The 17,052-nt window shown below is 37.1% G+C and overlaps 1 protein-coding gene and 1 long non-coding RNA gene across 3 annotated transcripts in view; one reads left to right on the top strand and one right to left on the bottom strand.

The window, feature by feature from the left end:
• TRPM3 (transient receptor potential cation channel subfamily M member 3) overlaps positions 1-17,052 on the top strand; it is a 406,874-nt gene that overhangs the window by 55,412 nt on the left and 334,410 nt on the right. The window contains exon 1 of one of the 2 annotated variants that reach the window (XM_077790277.2): positions 10,445-11,617. The exons of the other annotated variant lie outside the window; for it this stretch is intronic. Within the exon in view, the coding sequence (XP_077646403.1) occupies positions 11,600-11,617 (18 nt within the window). The 5' untranslated portion in view covers positions 10,445-11,599. Of the gene's footprint in view, positions 1-10,444; positions 11,618-17,052 lie in introns of those variants that run through there. 2 annotated transcript variants of the gene reach the window in all.
• Positions 1-17,052, bottom strand: part of LOC146763665 (uncharacterized) — a 33,978-nt gene that overhangs the window by 10,270 nt on the left and 6,656 nt on the right. The gene's annotated exons all lie outside the window — the stretch shown is intronic.

Below are 17,052 nucleotides of genomic sequence, written 5' to 3'. Positions count from 1 at the left end.
TGTAGTGCAATGATTTCTTTTAAGTCCTAAATGTTTTGTTTTGTGACTGACACCTATTTCTGTAGAAGCTGGTAGTGATATTGTAAATATTTTGGGCGACTTTTTCTAATGAAGGTTCTGACACATATGTATTAATAAGCCCCTCACCCCCTGTGATCCCCTCGTCAGAAATTTTTGTTTATGCATATGTGCCTACCCTGAACTCTTTTTGTCCTGGGAACATCCCTTTAGACTGAATTTGAGGAAAATAAAAACCTACAGGAGTATAGCTTGTTTCCAATATAGAACAAAAACAAAAGAAAAAATCTGTTTACACAGAGATTGCTTGTTTGGTTTTTTGTTTTCTTTTTATTTAATATCAGTCAGAATTTTATGTAAATCAACATGCTTTGAATGGATGAATTTTGAGGTGATGTTTTAATTATAGATGTATATATTCTCTGAACATCTGTTGTGTCATTAACATCTGGGATATATATTGACGTCTCCCATCTCCCACGAAGTCTGGTTCAAATTAAATTAATAATTTCATAATCTTAAATTCTAGAAACAGTCATGACAGCTTCATTACATTTTTTGTTTGTTTCTATATAGCTTAAAAAAACCCCACATAATCCCCCAAATTCTCTGTTAAATAAGAAATTTCTGGAAGTACTTCACCACTCAGCTGTCATGCAACTTAGTGGTCTATGACAGACATGGTAAATGTATTAGCTTCACTATATTTTGTCTCATACTTTTTTCTAAGGCAGCTATCCATTACTTTATTCACTTCTTGCTGAGTTCCTTTCCTTCTTTTCATTATTTTAAGAAAATATCTAGTCCCATGACATGCAAGTTAATTCTGAGAAAAATATTGAATTTGTCTTTATTTAAAGTCAATAAGAATAACAATAAAGTCAATAAGTATTGTTGTATGGTAGAAAATAATTTGGTGAAGAGATAGATACATGCATAGCTAGATTAGTGTTCTGAATTCTTTCTCCAGAATCTGTTTTTTGAGACATAGGACTAATTAGAACTATGTGAAAGACACATCAGGACACTGCCAAATCAATTAGTATTTCAGTAATATGTTTTAGGACATAAAATGCTAAAAATGGCTGCTTTTGACGCTTCTGAAGTGCCACAGAATACTGAATACTGAAGACTAATAGTTCAAAAGTGGGTCAAAGTGGTGTAACAGTTAATCGGCTCACATAATATAAACTCATAACACATGGGTGAGCCTTGAGGATATTCAGTGTTATGACAGTAAGTATTCTAAAACAACCTCCTCTTCCCTCTGTGTATTTCAGGTCTGGTTTGGGGTTTTTTTTAGTGCAAAATATCTAATCTACTATATGAGTTAAAATCAACAACAGTATATTTTACAGTGAATTTTTATTATTCATGTCACAATTATGAAGGAACATTAACTCCAGGATAAGAATTTCCTGTAATTTGAGTCTCCAATCTTTGTAAATAAGCAAATTGATCTTTCTCAAGAAACCTAATTTCTTTATCATCTATGAAAATTTTATATGCAAATACCTGGAAGGGAAGAGCAGCTGGAAAATTATGTTTTTAATCTCATACTTAAACGCTTGGTGTTGTATCACAGATGGTGTGTTTGTTGCCTGGTGTACACATGCCAGTATGATTAGGGTCTTAAGAACTTTAGAGAACTTCTGTTTTGTGGTGAGTGTGCAACAAAACTGTTAAGTGCTCTTTCTAGCTTTAATTTATGTCAAGTCTCAAGCAGATGCCACTACATTGCTATGTTCTGCAAGGCTGGTAAAGTGAAGTAAGAGTCATGAGGCCATGGTGCCATGACACACTGCATGCTCCATCTTAGAGCTGCAAAAAATGTGACCCTTGCTGCACTTGTTGCAATGCTAAGGATAAACCAGGGTCTGAAAATTAAATTATCCTCATCCAATGTATTATTGACCAGGGTCATAGACTGGAAAGATGACTGACCCCACTGTTGTGGATTAACTACAGCAACTCAGTATCACACAGCCACTCATTCACTTTCCCCTCATGCCAAAGGGATGGGGAAGGGAATTAAAAAAAAAATTGCAGAACTTGTGGATTGACATAAGAACAGTTTAATAATTTAAATAAAGTAAATTACTATGCTGGAGTGTGATTTTATTAGTAATGCTGCTGAAAATGATAATAAAAATAGGGACAGAGAGAGAGGAAAAGAGAGAGAAACTCTCTGATGAAAATAATAATGCAAAGAAGTGATGCATAGCTGCTACTCTCTGAGTGATGACAGGTCAGTCCCAACTATAATTATAGCCCTTCTGGTTAACTCCTCCAGTACATATACTGGGTATGATATTGTTTGGTGTGGGGTAACTCTTTGGCCACTTTAGATCACCTTCCCTGGCAATGCTCCCTTCCAACTTTTGTGAAGCTCCTCATTAGTAGAATATGAAACTTGAAAAACTTCTTGTTTTAGAATAAACACATCTTAGCAACAACCAAAACATCATGTTTTCAATATTATTCTCATACTGAATCCAAAGCACAGCACTGTACCAGCTATTGAGAAAAAACTAGCTCTATCCCAGCCAAAACCAGGGCACCAGCCTGTTTTACCTTTATTTAATTGTAACTGGTGAGTTAGTCCTAAACTGAGAATAGTGTTTTCTGATGAGGTAGCTTCTAAAGTTTAAAATAAATATTTACATATTTTTCCTGTATTTCATATAGTGTTAAATACAGTTCTTCTGTTCTACCTGGAATAATAGTCCAGTTTTTTTTCCCTTTTCAGCTTTTGGTTTTGTGTTTTCCTTGCACTGCAGCAAAGACATGATATCATGATCAGATTCATGTCATCAAGTTAGACAAAAGAGCAACAGCTTCAATATTAATTCTATACATGGATTGTATGAAAGCAAAATTTTGGAGTATGTGTTTCAAATTATTTTTCTAGAACTTAGAAAATTTTAATTGTAGAACTCCATTAATTTGATAAAATTTCTGATTTAATATAACATTGATTCAGGTACCAAGTCTTTTCACTCTGTTTTGAATTGGCTTCAAAGTTTTTCTTTCTTAGTGTTTACTCTGATGGCTTTTTTCTCATAGTTTTTTTAGGGAATTCAGTATTTTCAGAGGAAGAAAGTGATTCTCGTAGTATTTTATATTTTTAAGGTCACCCTTGACTCCAAATTGCACAATTCATATAATTCCAGAAAAAAAGAAAAATTCTTCCTCTAAATATGAATTTCTCATATTTGAATAATTCATTGATACAGATTCCAAACTTAGTATTACATTGTGAAATGTGCAAATGTGTGTGTCTTTTTGGTAAATAGCTATAAAATTTTGATTTGCAGAATTTTAATTTCTACAAATACAACTGAGATGTGCCTTCATTACTTTCACTGCCATTCTTGTGGAGTGACATACCAAATAATTAGGCTTTGAATCAGAAAGTGCTGATGTGATAGTACTTTTTACAGGAACATTTTTAAATTGACTTATCTGAAAACTTTCAGCAGGAGTTCCTTTAGATCAAATAGTTTTGCTATAAAGCATCTTTTAGATAAAACATTCTCCCTCTTAATCTTTTTGGTGATATATTCCTTACTTAGCCTCTCATAGAACACTTTGACTTCATACATATATTCCATGGATGTCTGCCTGCCTGTAGAGTTGTAGACTCCTATAATCCATAAATAAGTGACACATGGCATGGGTGAATGTGTTGGTTTTGCATGGCCTGGTTTTTAGTAGCACAGGGGGTCCACAGAAGTGGCTTCTGTGAGAAGCTGCTGGAAGCTTTCACCATGTCCAGCAGTGTCATTTTTGAGGCAGGATGGGAATGAAAAAACTCCAGTTCAGAGGGCAAGAAGAGAATGATTTATTTCAAATACATCACTCTTTTATAGAGCACATTGTAAGGACCAATTTCACTGGTCTTAAAGTAAAAACATCTCAACCATTGGTGCACTATGAATAGCACATGGTGGTAGAACATATCTATAAACAATTTGAACAACAACAGAGATAATAGATTGTTTACATTAATTTTGGACTCTTTCCCAGGCTTAGCCTGGTAGAAATCTCTCCTTTTCTCTCTGGCTGAACTGAGAATATCCACAGAGCAGTGTCAATCCCGGACGCCTCTGACAATGCTGCTGGCCAAAACTGGGCCAATGAGAGAGGTTGGTAACTCCTCTGTGATAAAATATTTAAGAAGAAAATCAAAACAAATTGTGCACAGTTTTCCTCCTAGTCAGAGAAGAGGAGGAGTGAGAACATGTGAGGGAAACAACATGGAGACACCAAGGTCAGTGTAGAAGGAGGGGCAGCAGATGCTCCAGAGCTGAGATTCCTCTGCAGGCTGTGGTGAGACCATGGTGAAGCAGCTGTGCCCCTGCAGCTCCTGGGGATCCATGGGGGATCCAGAGATCCACCCACAGCTCGTGGTGATCCACGGGGGATCCAGAGATTCACCTGCAGCTTGTGGGATGGTGCCCAAGCCAGAACAAGTGGATGCCTGGAGGAGGCTGTGATCCAGTGGGAGACCTGGTGGAGGGAGGGGCCCCTTGTTCTATGCTGGAGCAGCCTGTCCTTGGAGGACTGCACCCTGTGGAAGAGTAACCAGGTCACAGCTGTTTTGGTAGGACTGCTGCTCATGAGAGCAGATCCATGCTGGAGCAGTTCATGGAGAGCTGTATCCCATGGGAGGGACCACACGGCCTCACGGGGAAGGACTGCTCTCCCGGAGCAGCAGAAGAAAACCTCAGGTGATACTGACCAAACTCCCTCTCCCTTGTCCCTCTGCAGTGTTGGTAGGAAAAAGAGAGAGGGGTTGGGGGAAAAAGGGTGGTTTTAGGCCTTAATTTTCTTATCATAATCCTCATCTGACTTTGTTAGCAATTCACTTTGTACTTCTAAGATGAGCTAGTTTTGCCCCTGGAATCTTTTCTCCCAGTCCTTATCTCAACTCATGAACCTTTATTTGTTTTTTGGATTTTTTTTTTTTCCTCTCCTCTGCCCAGCTGTGGTAGGAGAAGGGTGAGTGAGCAGCTTTCTTTGGTGCCTGGCATTGGGCCAGCGTCAAACCACGACAGTGAAAAAACACCCCAACCCTCCTACCATCAGAACAGCCTTTCCTGGCAGGCAGTCTGCCCCTTCATAAGTGGACTCAAGCCATAGCCAGCACCAGGCTGGTGTTGAGGGTATATTTTTTTGTGTGTGCTGCTTCGTGACCATCAAAAAGAAGTGTCCTTCAGTATCAATTTTCATTATTACTTTTCTTTATGATTTTGACACTCAGGGTAGGTTTGTAGATCATGCTCTTAGGCTCCCAACAGGATTTTAGCTGCCTGCTAAGTGTTTTAACTGAGGGAGCTGGATTTGTATGGCACACAGTTGTTAAATTTTGCAGTGAGTTGAAATCCTGCCTCTTTCTTTGGGTACCTCATCCCTGCTGAGTCAATCAGAATTAGCCACACAATAGTTCCCCTGCCGCCAGTTGCACAGAGAGTGCAATAACCCATGAAATAACTATGTTGTGTTGAAGTTAGGTATTTAAGAGCAAAACCATATCCTAATGATGTAGATTTGCTCTCTCTTTATCCTGTGCAATAAACATTTAATAGCTCACATACATATTGGCATGAAAATGAAGGATTTAAATAAATTCTGTCTAGAATCGCTCAGCATCTTTGAGAACTTATAAAGATTTTCAGACCAGAACAGGGGATTTAGATTCTAAAAAACAAATGCTTTTTTTGTAATGTAAAATATATTTGTTCCCTAAATAGATTTTACTAAGGAAATATAAGTTTTTTGTTTGGGTTTTGTTTTTATTGTTGTTTTTTTTTTTTACCATGATTAAAAGAAAAGAATCCTCTTATATTGCACTTCCAGTCTAAGGAAGGATATTTCTTTGCTGATATAGTGCAATTATTTTTCATTAATTTCATGCTTCTGTGGGTTCTCCTAGGACTGAGGCTCATCTGTATCTATGCCTCGGCCAGTAATTGCTGTTGTTGCTCTGGAAACATCCAGCTATGGCTTTAAGGAGTGTAACACTCTTCCTTCTTGCCTCTTCAGCTAGCAAATTTAAGGCTTTTTGGTGAGGATGGAATGGTGTGTTTTGGTTCTTGAGTTGTCAGATGAAGTTCCATTTTGATGACAGCTGGGTATTATTAACTGAAGAGGAATTAGGGAAGGCAGGTTATAAAAATGCAGGAGAGACATTGAAGGAGCAGAAAAGCATCTTGTTTCAAAAAGTTTGTTCAGCTTCCTGGATGGGTTCTGTTGTTTTATGTATCATCCATAAAATCTTAAGCTGGTGGAGCAGAGGAATTATGGGGATATTGAAAGTGCACAAGTACTAAATGAAAAGCAAATCCAAACACTCTTACCAAAATGTAATAGAAATAAACATTGTGGAGTGTATGCTGGGGTGTAATTTTTTCTTTCTCCATACGTTATGAAGTCTGTAGAAACCCTTTATGAAACATGAAAAAAGAGTTTGAGCTGATTTCTGTCTCATATTGAATAGCTGAAGGAAATAAAGCCTGGAAATAGTTTGTAAAATCAGAATAATTTTATGTATTTAATGTAGATTTCTGTAAATATATGGTAGATTCTTGTGATATATTAGTATAGCAAGAGTTATCCTCAATGTAGGGATGTTTTCATTTGGGACCTTCAAAGCATATAAATAATGAAGCCCTATTTGAGGCAGAGAATTCATTAGTTTCATATGGGCTAATAATTAATAGGGAGGAAAAGGCTATGTAGAAACAAACATCAAAAACTTTACAGTATTTATAGTATTAAAACCATGTTATAAATATAAATAGACAAAATATATTTCTGAGCTTACAGAGAGCCTAACAGAATAGCTCAGAGAATGAGAGATAACAGAGAAATTATTTCATTTAGCTTTTGAGACACGGATATCACTATTTAAGGAAAAGTTTCTTTTACAGCTAGAGAGAACATTTTAGTGCACAAATTAAGCTTGTTAAATATTAAATAGCAAGTCTTTGAGTAATTATTATGTGATCACCATTTAAGCAGATGCAGCTTTCCACCATTACATAAAAGAGTTAAGAATTTTTTGGACAAAATAGTCAAGTTCATGCAAATATATTTTGGTAGAAATACCAGTACCCTGCTGCCCAATCAGGAGTTTAGAGAACTGTGCTCATGCTTGCTGTCTTCAAATAAAGCCATTCTTTGTATATAAGCAAAAGTAAGAGTCTGCGGATCAAAACAACTTACCTGTTCATATTTCTTGAAGTTAATTCCGTTATCATTCTTATTTTCTCTGTATTTTTGCTTTCCTTATGACAAATTCTGCAGTGTGGACAATGTAATCCACTTCAAAGATTTTTGGCAGATTTAGATAAATTTAGGTAATCATTTAGCAAATTAATTTGTTTAAGCTAATACATTTGAACTAACCACAATTCAGCAGCTTTCATAATATGGCTGCATCTAGTATATTTAATTAAAATTGGATCTTGAGAGCTACATCTGCAGTGTTCTATATATTAATTAAAATTATGAGAACTAATTAACAGGAAAATGTGCACAGGTGAAAAATTATATAAAAACAGAGCTTCTCCTCCTCCAGGAATAGCATTCCACAAACACTTTAATTTTTTAAAAGAATTTTCAACATTCCAGTCTAGATCATAATGTTAGTTCTAGTTTTGTGTTGGTTTTGGTTTTGTGTACTTTTGTGGCATTTTTCATGCTTTTCTTTTTGGTTTGGGGGGGATTTAGTTGGGGTTTTTTGGTTTTTTTTGGGGGGGGTGTTTTTTTGGGGTTTTTTTTGGGGGGTTTTTTGAGGTAGCATTAAAAGAGGTAATAAAAAAGAAAGAAATTTTACAAAAAAAAGTTACTATTTGAAGAGAAAACAGAGATGTTGCTGTATCTCAAAGAGCTTTTTTTTTTGTTAAAATTACCAAACATCAAACAAATAAGTTGAAGGTGCTGCTTTACTATGTTTTTTACTATGTTTACATTGTCTTGGCAATGTGCTAGCCTTAAGTGTGACTCACAGCTATTTGCATTAACCTAAGTCATTTACACAGTCACATGCACCATCTCTGATTTGGTGAGGCATCTGGCACTCCCTGGGCTGCAGGAAATTTCACAGGAAAGTAAGATTTTTCGTGTTTCAGTGCAATGACTGTCTTTAAGCAACCAGAAGGCACAGCAGTCTAAATATGCCTAATACCTGTCTCAAGCTCTCTGAGACCTGGATACTTGTATACCTTAAAAGTATTTATTCCCTGTTATTTCTGACTTGTAAATGGTGTTACTTTGTATTCCTGTGACCCAAATGTGTTTCCTTCCTTTCTGGATTTCAAACAACATAGTCCTAGCCTGGTGTTAGTACTGTCTATCATAGTTCTAACCAGATATGAAAACGAGAGTTAAATTACATTAACAGTTTCCACTGAAAACCATACATTGAAACTATGCAAAGGTGAGTTTAAACATCTACAGAGCAACTGTGGGATTGAGTGGCCTGGCTGAATTTGCACAGAGAAGAAAAAGGATTGACAAAAGTAGTCAAATTAGAGCCTATTGGTTGTTAGACAAATTAGTTTAACTGGTTATACAACCAAATCATTTGCATTTCCTGCTACCAATATCAGATGAACACCCCAGAATAACATAAATTTCACTGAGATGGGTTTAAGTTTAGAGCCCTGGACTTCTGCAGTTGTCTGGTTCTTTCAAAACTGGAGTATGACAGATTCAGAGAAACTGTATGGGGAACTGATAGGTCTTACCTAAGAGAGAAATGTGCCTCAGTAAATGTGAGCAATTCATGGAAGAGCAATCCGAGACTTTTTAACGCAAGTAAAAAGTGTAGAGGGGAATCCTTATGAGGAGTAGCTGAGGTCACTTGCTCAACTTGGAGAAGAGGAGGCTGAGGAGAGGTCCCATCACAGTCTATAGCTGCATCAAGAGGGGAAGAGGAAAGATAGACACTGATCTCTTCTCTGTGGTGATCAGTGATAGGAGTAGTGGGAATGGCTGAAGCTGTGTCTGTGGGGTTAGGTTGGACATTAGAAAAAGGTTCTTCAATCAAACAGTCTCCCCGGGGAAGTGGTCACAGCATCAAGCCTGAGAGAGCTCAAGTGTTTGGACAACACTGTCAGGCACATGGTGTGACTTGGGGGTAGTCCTGTGCAGGGCCAGGAGTCAGACATTGGTGGAAAGGGTCGCTTCCAACTCAGAGTATTTTATGACTCAAAGATTCTATGATTTAATGGAGATTAGGTTGCTGTCTTGGTTAGGAATTGATCCAAATCTTTTAGTAACAGTTCTGTCTTCAACAGACAAGTTAATGAATATGATTCTTATTTTGTCTACATTGTACCTTTCCCTTCCATTCTAGATTGTTGTAAAAGCTGCTGATAAACTAAATTAGGAAAATAAAAACTCTCCGATTAAAATATCTGGAGAAGCTTGCATTTTAAAGCTGAATTTTATCTCAAAAAAAGTGTCTGTAGCAAATTTAATCCAAAATACATGTAGTCAAAAACTATAAACATCTTGCAGTTTTATTTAATTGCTATGCAACAGATTCAACTTGCTTCTCTGAAAGATGCTGATTTGCCTTAAATCCTAATAGGCTATCAATGCCCTCAGTAACTACAGTAGTAGAAAACAGCAAAAGAATATTTCACTTCGACTGAAAAGACTTTATTTCTGGAATATCTGGATCCCAGGTGCCCACCAAAGCTGCTCTATTGCTCTTGCTTCTCAGCTGGGCAGGGGAAGCAAAATATAATGAAAGGTTCAAGGGGAAAGACAAGAACCAGGAGAGATCTGTCACCAGTTACTGTCATGGGCAAAACAGATTAGAATTGGAGAAATTACTTTAATTTATTACCAATCAAATCAGAGTAGGATAATGAGAAATAAAAAAAAAAAATCTTAAAAATACCTTTCCCTCACCTGTTCCTTCTTGGGCTGAACTTTACTCCTGATCTCCTCTATCTCCTATCTACTGGGGGACATGGAATGGGGGTTGTGGCCAGTTCATTCCTCCTTGGGGTGGGGGGGACTCCTCACACTTTCCCCTACTCCAGAGCAGGAGCCCTCCCACAGCAGACAGTCCATAATTAATTTCTCCAGTATTAGTCCTTCCCACAAACTGCAGTTCTTCAAAAACTGCTCCAGTGTGGGGCCCTCCCATGAGACAATCTCTCTGGAATGGGCTACTCTAGTGTGGGTCCCCTGCAAGGTCACATGTCCTGCCAACAAAGCTAGTCCAGGGTGAGCTCTTGTTCGTTCCCATGAGGTCACCAGAATCCTGCTCCAGCATGTGCTTCCCATGGGGTCACAGCTTCCTTTGGGCATCCACTTTCTCCTGCAGGACTCAGTCCAGTCCACATCTGTTGTCCTGTGGTCCTCCATGGGCTGCAGAAGCACCACCATGGTCTTCATTATGGACTGTGGGGGAATTTCAGCTCTGGCATCTCAAGCACCTCCTTCCCCTACCTCTGCACCAACCTGCAGAGTTATTCTCTCATTTTCTCACTGTTTGTACATAGCAGCATTACCCACTTCTTAAATATATTACCACATAGGTGCTGCATTCATCACTGGTCGTCTTAGCCATGGCCAGTGGTGAGTCTGCCTTGGAGTTACTAGTTCTGCTGCCAGAGCTTTGCACACAGACTTAATACAGCTAATACAGCCCATCTTGAAGGCTAAGAACAGTGGCTTAGTGTGGTGGTTCTATTTCATATTCAAGCATAAGGAACCTGGGCATGTAATTTAGGACTGAAAATTTGGTGGGATGTGCGAATCTTTCACTGTGCTCCAGCAAGTCTCACAGGTACTCAGACTTCTGGCTCTGCTGCTTTTTACGGGAAAATGTAATTAAAAAATGGGAAAAGTCAGCTCTGTACTTGCACAGCTATGTGGGTCATACAGGTGACCCTCTAGGTGGCCTAGAGAGTGGTGAATGCACAATGATTTGAATGTTATTCTACCTGTTGGTACTGGGGGTGTTGACAATTTGTCTTGTTGCCTGGATTTGGAAATTTGGCAGCCTATGTAATTCAAATTTTACATCTTCAAGTATTAAAGCAGAGCAAGTCCGAAATCTGTTGTTTTTTGACTCCATATGCAGATGTGCTTTAGACATGCATGACTTGGTAAAATTAAATTCATCATGTTGTAGGTGTACTGATTTTGTCATAAAGGATGTTAATTGTTTGGGAAGGTCTCAATGAAGTAGCACTATTTTTAATGGGATTGTTTCCTCCAAGTGGGAAAAACTGTAGTGATGTATATTACAGTGAGGGAGAAAATGTACCATAATGTGTGGACTAGGCCAGATGCCTAGAAGTATATGAATGTATTTGCCTTTAATTTCTTTGCTTAAGTATTACTTTGAAAACTTGCATAAGTATTTACTGTCACTGTGACTGAAAGACATTTATTTTCTTATTTTTTTTCATTTTATTTCTTCACGCATTTCACAGAACAGCATAGTATAACAGCCACATTTCTTACTTTTCACTTGTCCAAGAGCATCTACTCTGAAAAGCAGATGTAAAAACAAAGCAGAAATAAAACCAAGACACTGCAGGAATCGATGTGTACTGAAAGGAAGGTAAGGGCAAAAAGTATTATGCAATTGGTTTAAGTTGCATTCCTCTACTAAAGCCCTTGTAGCTAGTAAGGGATAACCAAAGCATCGTGAATGTGTCCAACATTAGCCTTACCCTTTGTCCTTATCCATAAGCAATTAATTGGAAATACAGTCTAAGACAGCAGTTTTGAAAGTGGCACCTTTGAAGAGACTGGGGTCTGTGTGTGTTAATATGTTAGAGCAGAGAAGCATGATTGAAGTTGATTGAAGTCAACATGATTGACTTTAAATGTGGGTTGAGTGGCTTGGTCTGTGTTTATAGCACAGACCAAATAAGCCTTAGAATTTAATTGTGGATATTAGTGCAAAGAATTTATCTTCAGCCATTTCATGAAGTCTTGTTGTAATGGAAATAAGGAAAAACTTTGTTCTGGGGATATCTCAAGATAAACAGAAACAGTTAGCTGGACTTCAAATCCCAAGGAATTAATTATCTCACCACAGTGTGGAACCCTGTTGCCCCTTCTTACTTAATCTCACTGGATATTTAGAACTGAAACTTTCCTTACACTGTTTTTAGCTTTTTTATTCCTCACTTGTCATTTGCTAGTTCAATTTACAGTGTACAACAATTCTATTATTGTCAAAGAACTCTTGTTCCTTTGGTTGCTGAAGTAAATTAGTTAGAGTTAAAGCTAGAGCATGACACCCAATCTCACTTAAAATCTTAGCTGAAATGAAGAGAAATTTTATTTAAATCTTTAGATTAAAATATATATGTGGTGCAAAGTCTATTTAATATACAGCCATCACATGGGAGATTTTGTTTTTAATGACACAATAGAGTTTTTATGTGCTGTGAGATTTGTTCAAAGATATGTAAGAGGTACTCACTGACTAGAAGCTTGTCAGTCATCTATATTTATATAATATTTATATAATCAACTGAATTTGTTATCTGTTATTATAGCTTATGTGCAGGCATTTCCTGTGCTTCTGTTTCTTTCCTGATGAAAACACAATTATGTGTTTTGAAGTAAATATCTAGAGTATAAGAAAAGATATTAAAATTTCAGGTTAAATCTAGTCAGTGATCTGAGCTCTTACATGACTAGAAGAGAAATAACATAGAGTACTTGATTTTTCAAGCTCTTCAGGCTCATTTGCATTATGAATGTTTAATTGCAGTATACTTTTCTCAAGAGTATTCTCCAAGTATTAGGTATCTATCAACAAATTTTCTGTCACTGTAACTGTTGCTTCTATCTAACTAGAACTTTCTGTTAGAGTAGGGACATAAGAGTTTTCTGTATTTCAGATCTAAAGGTAATACTGATTTCTAGATAGACAGTAGAATATTGCATAGTCACTGACATTTATTTGATTTATTCTCCTGCATGTGGAGTTAAAGGGCTGCTGATGATTCATGTAAGCTCTGTGTTGTAATTAGAACCATTAAATGCTTTGAATTGGAAGGGAGCCTTGAAGACCATGGAGTCTCACCCCCATGACAGGCAGGGGAGCTTTCTACTAGACCAGGATGTTCAGAGCCTCTTCCAATCTGGTCTTGAACATTTGCAAGGATGGGGCATTCTGCAGCTGTTCTGGGCAACCTGTGCCAGTGCCTCACCACCCTTGTAAAAAAAGGTCTTCCTCATATCTAATCCAAACCTGTCCTTTTTCAGTTTGAAGCCATTCCCCATTATCCTGTCACTGCAGGACTTGGTAAATGTCTTTCTCTGTCCTTCTTTTATGCTCCATCTTACATGCTTAAAGGCCACATTAAGGTCTCCCTGGAGCCTTCTCTTCCCAGGCTGAATTACCCCTACTCTTTCTTTGTGGGGGAATGGCAGAAATCTTTTATTCCAAGAGTCAGATCCTAACTAACAGATGGGTTTTTTTTGTATTGAGAAGTCCAGAGGTGGATTCAGTACTCCACATGAGGTATCATGACTGCACAGTAGAGGAGCAGATTCACCTTTCTCAACCTGTTAGCCACATTTCCCTTTTCATGCAGCCCAGGATAAGATTTGTTTTCCAGGCTGCAAGAGCACACTGCTTGCTTGTATCTAACTTTTCATCTGCCAGTATTTCTGAGTTCTTCTCTGCCAGGCTGCTGTCAATCTGTTCATTCCCTAGTTTTTATTAAAACTGGTGATTACTCTGACCCAGGTACCAGGCATTGCACTTGGCCTTGATTAACTTCTCAAGGGTCACATGATTTCTCTTTTCAGGCCTGCCAAGATCCATCTAATGTTGTCCCTCTGCTCAAACTTATTAACTGTGATAAAACTGAAACTCAAAACCTCAAATTCAAGCTTTGTGTCATCTGCATCCTTGCTGAGGCTGCAGCTCAGTCCCGCTGTCCATGTCAATAAAGAAGATTTTAAAAAGCATTGGTGTCAGTATGGACCCTTGAGGAGCACCACTTGTTACCAGTTTCCATTTGGACAATGAACCATTTACTGCAACTCGTTGGATGTGGCCATTCAGCCAGTTCCTTATGCGTCTAATAATTCACCCATCAAGTCCATAACTTTCTAATTTATCAGCAAGAAAGTTGTGTGGGGCCATGCCAGAAGGACTTTCAGAAGTCCAGGTAGATGATAGATTCCCTTTCATTGTCCATTGATGCAGTCAAACCAGTGTTGAGTGCAGTCACTTAGTCAGATGTCATTCGCCAGTGGTGAAGCCACGTAGGCTTTCTTTAGTCACCTTCCTGTCTTCCCTATGTTTCAAATATCTTCCAGGAAGATCTGTTCCATGATTTAATTGGTCTCTGAGGTTGCCAGTAGTCCCTAGGGTCCTCTTTTTACTCTTTTAAAAATGCACACAACTTTCCCATTTCTCCAAATATTTGGGACTTTGTCCGACTGCTGTGACTTGTCATAGATGTCTGTGAAGACATCCATCAAGTAGGGGTAGCTTTGCATGCTGTTACTCTTAAAAATTGCTGGGCAAGACGTTTTCTGACAGTTTCAGAGTGATAGCTATGTTTCAAAACACAGCAAGAGAATACTCATGCTCTGTGTTGAAGGAATTCTCAGATATGCCTTCAGGACAGACTTTCCTTTCATTAGCAGATGACATTGTTAAATGCTTTAGATATTTTTTCTGGTTCTTCATCTTTTCTACAAGCATGTAAATATACATTGGATCTGTGAAACTTGCTTCTGCAATAGTGGTCTTCACCCCACTGTGATCTGTGAGCAGTCCGTACTTTTACATTTTAATGCTGCTTTTAAATGGCCATGATATGTAACACACAGAGGGAATTTACTGCCTTTGAGGACATCTTATTTGTTCTGCAGTGTCATGCCTGCCAGAAGTGAATCATCCTCAAGCTGAATGCTCAGCAACTAATTTTATATAAGAAAATATTTGCAGAAGTCTTGTGGGATGGGGTGTTATTATGTTAACAACACTGATGTGCTTTAAAATGTTATTTGCGATGCACTGCATTTTATTGTACATTGCTCTCTGACATGATCATTCAGTAGCACCGTAATTAAATAAAAGGTTTAAGATTGGAAAGACTTTTCCTGTTGTGAAGGTTTTTGGGTGGTTTGGGGGTTTGTGCAATCTTACATAAAGATAATCATGAACTGAATTTGATTTCTTTTGTTTTTCCTTGAATTAGTTTGTTTTTTTTTTTTTTTTTTTTGTATAGTTATCCAAATTAATATTTAGTATTTTGGTACTAAAAGTAAGTAAACATTAGTGATGGACAAATTAAAAACAGAGATTAAGTACTTTGATTAAGTACTGATGATAAGGTAGTACTGATGATGGTAAGATAAATTTTTAGCAAGCTAATAGTATGAATTATTCACTAGTGCACTAGAATAATTCCCTTCATTTAGCTGATGAGGCATTAGCATTAAGTGATTAATTTGAGAAATATTGTTCTATTTATTGTTAAAGCAAAACTTTTAATTCCAAAAGAAATTATCCATTTTCTTCTGCATAATATTACCTACTAGAGATGCATGAGCTAATTTTATTCTCTGGTCTTTAAAATGACGTCTGAATATGTTATAGTAAAATTCAGTCCATTGGTAGAACACCATTGTTTCTAGAAAGTGCAAACCTGGGTTGAACTGTAGGAAGCATGAAGATGTTTCCCAAAGTCTTTATAAATTTTGTGTTGTTTTTCTCTTTATAGCATAACTTCAGTACTGTGTATAATTGATTATTGTTTCTTCATAATTATTACAAAAATGTGCAAAATGTACAAAAAATTTTTGTTTTAATTACCTTTGCACACACTTGTAGATCAAAATGTCACTGCAGAAGGGAAATAATTTATTTTGGAACTGAAAAAGTTCAAAACCAAAACACACTTAATGATATGACAAACCTGCAGCTATTGGATCCAGGATTAATAATATGCTTTTCTCCATCCTCATGCTGTGTTATAAAGTAGCACCATTAAGTGAGACAAGTTCTGTTCCAAACCAAGGATAGAGAATGAAATATTTTGAGGTGGTTAAGGGGAATTTTCTGAGTATCTAGTCTGTTCACTTTGGTGTTGTCTTAATTCTTCTCCGAAGTATTAAAATTATAGAGAGAGTTGTATGCAAATGCACTGAAAGTTCCTACCTCAACTGCCGACTGAATAAAGGGAAGGACAAGACAATTTTGAGAGTCAAACTTTGGTTTATTTTTTTTAATTTGGGATTTTTTAGTTTGGTTTTAAGTTTGGGATTTTTTAGGGGGGCTTTGGCTTAAATTTTTATTTTTTAATGAAGGTTTTGTAATACTTTTTGTCTACTACTACATGATCCCTTTACTCAGCTTATATTTTATTTTTGATTGTCTTGTACTAACAGTTAAGTAAGATTTTTATCTGTTGCCTCCAAATTTCTTTTTTCTCTTGAGAAAGTCCTCCTTTCAGGTTTATCAGATTAATGACATGGAGTTTTGTGTGTATATCTAACAATTAAGTTGAATGTCCTGTTTGGAATAAATATTCTATATAGGGGAACTATCACGCTATTTGTAACTTAAATATAATTCTGAGCTCCTCCAATGTTTAATGCTTCACGTTTTAGATAGGAGGGTGACTATGGTAGCTGATGAAAACCTAAATGGCAATGTTCATGTTTCATATATTTTGGAAGCACACAATAATTTGGTTTGGAAATGATGTGATCTAGACTCCCATTCATATCATGACTAGATTTGAAAGCTGAATGGAATTACTCATGGGCCCAGAGTTTTTGCTCAGTTTGCAGGACATACTTGTTCTAACTTTTTACTAGTGGCTAAGAATTATTCTGCAGTCAGAGTATTTTAAATTTCCTTTTCTTATTTTGAAACAACAGGATAGTACCTTTCACAGAGAACATTGACTTTCTAGTGGAGTCAGAGCAAGAAACTTGTGGGATTCTGCTTTGACAGCTCGAGTGTTTTCAAGCAGATTTACATGATAATTTGCCTTAATCATGAATACA

This window comes from Lonchura striata, chromosome Z (genome assembly GCF_050655825.1).
Source record: "Lonchura striata isolate lonStrDom1 chromosome Z, ASM5065582v1, whole genome shotgun sequence".
Classification (NCBI taxonomy): domain Eukaryota; kingdom Metazoa; phylum Chordata; class Aves; order Passeriformes; family Estrildidae; genus Lonchura; species Lonchura striata.
This window is presented reverse-complemented; position numbering and strand designations above follow the sequence as displayed.